The sequence below is a fragment of the Stegastes partitus genome, unplaced genomic scaffold (genome assembly GCF_000690725.1).
Source record: "Stegastes partitus isolate 25-593 unplaced genomic scaffold, Stegastes_partitus-1.0.2 Scaffold91, whole genome shotgun sequence".
NCBI classification, from domain to species: domain Eukaryota; kingdom Metazoa; phylum Chordata; class Actinopteri; family Pomacentridae; genus Stegastes; species Stegastes partitus.
Window position 1 is genome coordinate 775,657 of NW_007577822.1, and position 8,007 is coordinate 783,663.

At 46.2% G+C, this 8,007-nt stretch overlaps 1 protein-coding gene across 1 annotated transcript in view; it reads right to left on the reverse strand.

Moving 5' to 3' along the window:
• Positions 1 to 7,343, reverse strand: part of LOC103353982 (TSC22 domain family protein 1-like) — a 34,061-nt gene extending 26,718 nt beyond the window's left edge. The window contains exon 1 of the mRNA XM_008277199.1: positions 3,911 to 7,343. Within this exon, the coding sequence (XP_008275421.1) occupies positions 3,911 to 6,612 (2,702 nt within the window). The 5' untranslated portion in view covers positions 6,613 to 7,343. The remainder of the gene's footprint in view (positions 1 to 3,910) is intronic.
• Between the last annotated feature and the right edge of the window lie 664 nt (positions 7,344 to 8,007).

An 8,007-nucleotide genomic window follows, 5' to 3' on the forward strand; every position in this document is an offset into this window, starting at 1 on the left:
ACCATACAGATAATTATATGTACTGAATGTGATCAAATGAAATAAAGGAGCTTCCCAACAGCGACAAACCCTCACATCGTGCCAAGCACACTCACATTCACACCTACGGACAATTTACAATCACCAATTAACCTCAGCATGTTTCTGGACTGTGGGAGGAAGTCGGAGAACCCGGAGAGAACCCACGCTGCACGGGGAGAACATGGAAACGCGAACCACTGATCTTCTGCGAGGCAACAGTACTACCAACTGCACCACCTTGCAGCCCGCTATTAAACTACTGACACTTTATTCTAAATCACCATCAATGGCCAATAACCCAGCAGTCAATCAGCAGCAGCCAGCCCCCACACAGACTGCCCACCCATCTTCAACACATCCCATTAATGACTTGTCAGCATAGCCTGAGAAAATGCACAACTGACACCATCGCTCATTCAGATTCTCACACACACAAACACATGAACTGACACGTTAAAGAGGTCCTGGTGTTACATGGCTGTGCCTTAGGAAGCCATTAATCAGGGCAGGGTCACCCCACACATTAAACCCTGAATATACTGTATGTTGACAGCAGCCACTTGGAGGAAGAACTGAACAACGCACTTGTAAAGTCATTCCTACTAAATATAGCACAAAGATGAGAGGCTCATCTGCCATCAGTACACAAAGAAGAATGTCCCAGGTCTTGGCAATGCGTCCATTAAAGTGACTTGAAAAGGTGCAATCACCTTTATTTTATTGTCTCTTTGCTCAAAATCTTCTTCAGCAGGGAACATAATCAATACCAGTCACTCCTATGTTACCACAATTGAACTAATTCAATAATACTGAATATAAACTTTTAGTGCAATCATATTGTACTGATATGAATATATAGTTGAACATGATGTCAGCAGAAAAATGTCCAAAATAGTGCAGACTGTAAATAAAAATAAAGACATGTTACATATATCCATATACAGCTTATTTTAACTGATTGCTGATACCAACATAAGCACATTTTTTTCCAGCTAACTGCAGAGAACATCAGGTCAATCCTGTAGTAGCATTATTACTTACATGCCCACTCTTATCGTAATAACTCACCGGCAGGTTCACGCTTTTCAAACGTACACATTCACTTAGCAAAATAAGAAAACTACATAAAACGTGCAATGATTTAAAAATTTGGGGAATATATCTACCGGTAATTGCCATTTTTCTAACAGATACGGAAATCTGATTTACAATATAATTTTATGTAAAGCTTCAGTTCTATATTCCATGTGTAAAACATTTAACACATGTGCCGGAGCCTTAACACGTTAGATAGCATTAAAATCATGACTGTCACACAAGGAGGATGAATTTGCACCGTCATAGATTTGGCAGGTGAAACCCTGGGTATAAAATATGTTGCCTAACATACATCCTTGTTTGCAGTCTTTACGATTTGTTGGCTGAATTTCTTTTCAAACCATGAGTGTGAACTGATTGTGCAGCCCTAATAGATGCCGTAACTGCATCTATGTGACCTTTTCACATAAACCTAAACTTCAGCCTGACAGGCATTATCTGTCAGAGTTCGTTTTAAGCAGATGCAGACATTTCATTACAGCCTTTATCAGCGAACACTAATGATGATGACGATATCACCTTGCATCCCTAGTGACACACATATATTGACATGCCCTGATTAGATTTCATTAAATCAGCAGTGAGTAGCAGCAATATCAAGTTTTCTGAACTGATACAGCCTGTCCTTATGGTACGAATGGTTCAATGTCCCAGGTCCTCTGAGCTACCCGCTGCTTCGTTTAGTTTCTAGTGAATCAAGGTAATGATCAGTGCAGCTTTGGGAGCTGTAGGCGAAAAGTCAAAGAACTCCAACTGAACTCAATCAGCAACTCTGACACAAACCACAACAACAACGAAAAAAACAATAAGCTGGTCGAAAAGGAATTCTTCCATTGTGACAGGACTGAATATAAACTTTGCCTCCTGCCACAAACTCTGTTATAAACAACATTCATTTACCGGGACTTACAGGTCCAACAGTATAATCTAGTATTTCCATTAAACGTTAATATCCTCACACACACACTGACATGAATCAGAAACAGAGCGTGGAATGATTCAGCCAGCAGGAAAAGCCTGGGTATATGCTAACACACTGACGAGTGAAGTTTCCCCGTGCGTTACAATCTGTTGTGAGAGTCGTGATTTAAGAGCAACACTTATCAGTGAAGCGCTGTCACTGAAAAGTAGCCTGACCTCTGACGGCTAATCAGCTGTCAAAAAGCTCTTTGGATGCTGATTATTTATGAGGACGAATGTGTCTGGAACGTAACTGGCTCTGTTAGATTTCAGTTCTATTTTAATCTGATTGCATCATTTCTCACAAGTCGCTTTGCAGAACTTCACAGAACACACACACACACAGGATATCCATGTAGGTAGGTCGGCTGGTTAAATGTACAGCTGTCATCACATCACTTGTACAACTTTGGTTTCAACTTGGCTCTGGGGGTAATTTAATTTGCACTGTGACTTTGTGTGCACTGGCGATTGACTGTGTCGTCATTTGAGTCTGCACTATTTTTTTGTCAATGGAGGTTCGCTGGTTAAGGAAGCCAGAGACATCAGTAAGTAAACACAGCCTTCAGTCGACCCTGTCATCTCTCACCGCCGCTCTGACAGCAGATAAACTACACACTACTGAACCATGAGCATAATTTTTTCATTCAATCTTCTCGTTTGTAACAAGGGCTTAGGTTTGGTCTGAATGCTGCTGATCATCAAAGACAATAATCCACCTGATCCCACATAGATTTCACATTCCTCAGAGTTAAATGTCATGTGATAACAGCAGCTATCCTTCAGTGAACTGACCCACAGAGACAGACTGAAACAAAACCACCAAGATTGCATTCATGTCACCTTCTACATTTCCAGTAATCAGTTCTACTTACTTTCTTATAAGAGGTAGGGCTAAGGTAACACCAAAATTTTCAGAAATCATGAAAAAAAAGGCTTAGGACTGTTAAGAGTGACTGAAATGGGAGCAATTTCCTGCTGCTGCAAGGTGATTAAAATTCCTGTCTAACCTCAAAATGAGTTCTTAAAACTTGTTGGGAGGACATTCCAAAGGATTTTCACTTGGCTCAGGCCAAAGAAAGAGCTCTTACTAAAATCAATAAGCTTTTAGTGAGAATAAAGGAGTTATGCACTTTACTTTGCGTGTCAACAAGTAGTCCTTGCATCTCTTTCTCGTGAGTTCATCCAAAGGTAAAAAGAGCCGTTTAGAGCTTTGCTTTGTGACAGACTTTAACAACAAAGTTCAACACTGGCTGTAATGTTAGGTTGTATCTAGAGAAGAAGAACTTTTCTGTCACATTTGCAACTCTCTGTCTTACTTGATCACTAATTAAATAATCACACAACTGCTGCCGTGATTCCTGCTCTTTAACACCAAATTTGCTGAAGGAGTGTTAACGCTGAACTGTGCACCCAGCAGAAATTGTGCCCTGTAAGGCAGACAGCCGGGATTCAAGCAAGCATGCAGGCAGACAGAGTAAAAATGTCGAATCACTGCAGGCACTTGATAAAGACAAGAGACGTCACATCCCTGCGCTCTGTCCTGCCGACAGAACGCAGCAGCTTGGCCACCGTCAGCCGGTTATCTAGCATAACAATAACACTTTTCTTCCCTCACAGCTGCCGCAGAAACCACTGATATCATTCAGCTTCAGAAAGACTGAGAATGCTGAATCAGGCAACAAACACCCTTTTAATAGGAAGTACCTCATCACAATCGACTCAGATTCCAGACTAGTGCTAAACGTTTGTCACCTGTGCTTGTGTTGAAACTCAAACAATTAAATAAATGAGGAAAAAAAGACAGAAGTGAGGAAATTAAGTCTCTTACCTATCCTCCTCTCCTTCTGCAGTCTTGAGCCCAGCTGGTGCAGTTAAGGCACTGGTGGCGGCAGCGTTGCCCTCGGTTTCCTGACCCTGGCCAGTGTTGGATCCAGATCCAGCCTCCCCCCCAGAGAGCTTGGGCAGCCCCAACAAAGCTGACTGATGCTGTAGGAGCAGTCGCTGGGCATCCTGCAGCTGAGTGGTGGTGAAGGTGGGCAGACTAGCATACAGGGCACTGGCCTGGGCAGCGTGAGCCAGGGCCTGAGCACTGCTGTGGTCCTGGGTTAAGCTGACAGAGGATGGTTGACTATGGGGAACACCCTGTGGGGGCATCCGACCACTGTTCCCAGTGTTGTGGGCTTGGGGCTGGGCCTGATGACCACTCTGAGGGTTGGGAGGAGGCACACTTGATGCTGACGCTTGGCTCTGGTGGACTGTAGTGGGCAGCTGGCTGCCCAGGCCTGCGTTTTGGATTTGTGTTGGGAGTGACTGTGGCTTCTGCTGCTGGCAATCCAGATGGCCTGGGTGGCTCTGGGGCTGCTGGCCAAGACCTGCTACACCAACATGAGAGGGCATACTGGAGGGGGTCGCCTGATGAGAGGGGGGCTGTGTGTGAAGGAGTGCCTGTGACTGCTGAGGACCTGCCATCATCTGGCAAGTTCCATTGGCTGGCCCAGAGGGTGCTGATCCAGTTTGGTTGGACAGAGGCTGAGAAGCAGCAGCCTGGGGGATGCCTTGCTGCTGCTGGGTGTACTCAGGTGGCCTAATCGGCAATGTGGGTGCTTGAGGGGTAGCAGCTGATTGCTGTGGCAGGCTGGCATAGCCTAACTTCTGCTGCTGAACACCCACTAGGCCCTGTGAGGAGCCCGTGGGTTGATTAGCAACGGCCTGGGCATAGGTGAGCTGCTGCTGGGGGGCAGCAGGTGTACCGAGTCCAATGGTGGTCTGGTGGCCTGGCATGGGTGCAGCCTGATGAATGTTTGTGGGAGCTGAGGGGGCCACAGTAGTCTTCACATGTGGATGGGTGATATCCTGGGCGTGGATGTGAGGTTGGGTTTGAGATACTCCCATGTTTAAGCCACTGGGGAGGATTCCTTGAAAGCCCTGAGGAGGGGAGGCATAATCCTGGGCATGCTGGTGTGCTGTGGGCCCACCAGCCTCTCCACCGCACACACTCTCAATGTAATGGCTCAATGTACTCATCGTACTACTCACAGAACTACCACTTGTGCTTTCCCTCTCTGAGGCCCCAGCAAAGCTCTCAGAGACAAACTGACGTGTGCTGAGAGACCCAGTATCGGATACAGAAGAAGAAGGAGCAGGGGCAGGCATATCCTTGTCATAGAATTCAGTGCATGTCCATCTACCCTTTTTGAAGGGCTCAGAGCTAGAGTCCAGCTTCACCACCCTGAAGCGAGAGCTGGTGGTAGTCACTGCAGGGGCGGGAGTTGGGGCAGGCATGGCAGGAGCAGATGATACAGGAGCTGTGGCCACAGCTGTAACAGGAGCACTCACAGGCTGCAGCACAGCTGATCCAACTCGTCCCTGGATCCCACTGGGAACTCCCATGCCTCCAGAGGCACTGACAGCAGCAGAAGTAGTTGTAGTAGTCATAGAGATGTTGGAGTTGATGTTTTGGTGTTGCTGGATCATGCTGACGTTAGTGGTGGTTGGAGCAGCAGCACCTCCACTCCCCCCACTGCTGCTTATCACATTGAGAGGAAAACCACCACTGCTACTGCTAGCATTTGTGCTGATCCCCCCTCTCACAGGCACATTGGCAGAGCTCAACATATTCACATTACTAACACTGCTGGTCTGGGGATTAACTATGCTAACTGTAGTGCCTGTAGCAGAGCTGTGCATTCCAGGGATAGATCCTGGGGCCACAATCCCCACAGGCTGAGCAACAATACTTTGAGGGGCAGCTTGGGAAACATTCTCTTGAGGGCCCCCAACATTAGAAGGCATTTTCTGGGTGACACAAGGTAAAGCTCCAGAAGTGAGAGCAGATGGGGCGCTCCCAGGCCCAGAAGACAGGGGGTAGACCTGGGAATGGTTATGATGATGAGGATGTTGATGGTGATGGTGTACAGTCCCGTTCACCATGGCCCCACCGTGCTGTTGCGCCTGGTTCAGGGTGTGGGGGTGTGAAGGCTGGTTGGGGGAAATAGCTCCAGGGGTCTCTGCCTCGTGGAAATTATTCAGCGTCTCCTCTGAAGAGCTCCTCTCGGCTCCGACTATGTCATTAGCTCGGGAGAGGGACACATCCAGGATTTCAGAAGATGACAAATCCTCCGTGTGGGACTCGTCCAAGTCATCGTAGCTTTCCGTGTCCTCTGCAATACTGTTATTGGTGCTAACAGATACCTGTGCAGGAGTCACACTTGTGATCTGGAAACCACTCTTCTTTTTCATCTGAGCTCCGGTGGACTGTGTGGGCTGGGGCTGGGAATGCAGATTCAAGCTGTGGGGAGGAGGATGATGGGGACCCGGGGAGGATGAACCAGCAGGAGGTTGGCACTGAATCAACAGGGAGGGTTGATAATCATCGGCTGAAACGTGGCTATTATTGACCACCGGGTTTGCCGGTGTTGACAGCGCGGAGCCGCTCCCGCTGCCTGTGTTGCTGCCCCTTCTGTGAAAGACAGCCGGATGCGCCATCTTTCTAACACTGCCAGAGTCTCCTGCAGGGTCCGGATGATGCATTTCGAGAGAATCCGGGCGGTAGTTGGTCTCTGACAGTATGCAATAAGGTTGCAGTTCGTTAACGGCGCCGTTTTGACAAAACTACGATCAACAGACAACACGATCGGAAAAAATAGATTTTGCCCAAGCGTCAGGTGGCTGTTTTTAAAAATCAGGCAAAGTTGTGCCAATATCCACAGCCTCTCATACACGATTCAGTGTTATCCTTTGACAGTTAGCGAGGCAAAAGAAGCTAGTGGCCGCTTGCTCGGGAGCTAGCGAGCTAACGTCAGCTGATGCCAGTTGGACTTCGCCGGTTAACAACCAGTTATCCGTCTGCGCCTCGGCTAAACATGAGCTAACATTCTGGGTGTTTTCTAATAAGATGCTCCGTTGCAATGAACACACGTAAAAGAGCAGGATAGCTGCTGAGTAAGTTAGCGTTGCATTAAATGCTAGCCTGACAGAGGAGTAACGTCAGCTAGCTAGCTGCCAGTCTCCATCACCGGCTAGCTAAACACAGACTACAGTGAGGCGTTTTAACTGCTGAATTTTCTCAAAGGAAGGAAAATTAAAACAAGCGACCTTTTATCCGGTGCACAGTGATGTAAATGCGAATACGTTCACTTAAGAGCGGCGCACAAAGGTTAAATCCATTCCACTGGATCCTCGTGTTGGTCTTGGTTTTGCTGTATCACTGGTCCTCCCCAGCGGTAGCGTCGTTCAGTATGTAGCCTCCCGCACCGCTGCTGTGGCTCTGTGCTGTGACGGGACTGGAGGGGAGGGGTGCTCAGTAATATGGCGACCGCGCATGGTCTCTGCTGCCAGACATAAAGCAGTCTGGGAGAGGCGGCGACGAGCCCGACACGAACGCGTACGAAATGTGCCGGAAAGTGCCGAGCGGAGGATGCTCTCTGTAGCGCTGGTCCAGTGACATCACCGTCGGTTGTTTTAGTTGTTTTTTTTCCCTATTTCAATCAAAACAACGTTTAAAATGAAATGAATGAGTGAAAATATGTTTTAGTATTTTTTTTAAAAATATATAGTGCATTCTTACAGATTAAACGATGCAATGATGTCATATAGCAGGTTAACTAGACATTAATATTACCAGTCGTCTAACTCTGTGAAAAGGGCAATTCTGCAGAATTATTACTTTTAAATTTGTTTAAATGTATAATAAAAATCACATGTAATTTTATGAAATGTTTTCTTTTTCTTTCTGTACTTTTGAAATACACGAAAATATCAATAGAAATCACAAAAAATAGACTGAATTTACAAATCTGATGTAAAATATCATTAATAACCTGCAAATGTAAATAAATAAAAATGTTTAAATACATTTACAAATTTGTAAAACTGTAGTTACATTATTATAATATACTGTAAGAAATTTCACTGTTTTCATATGTG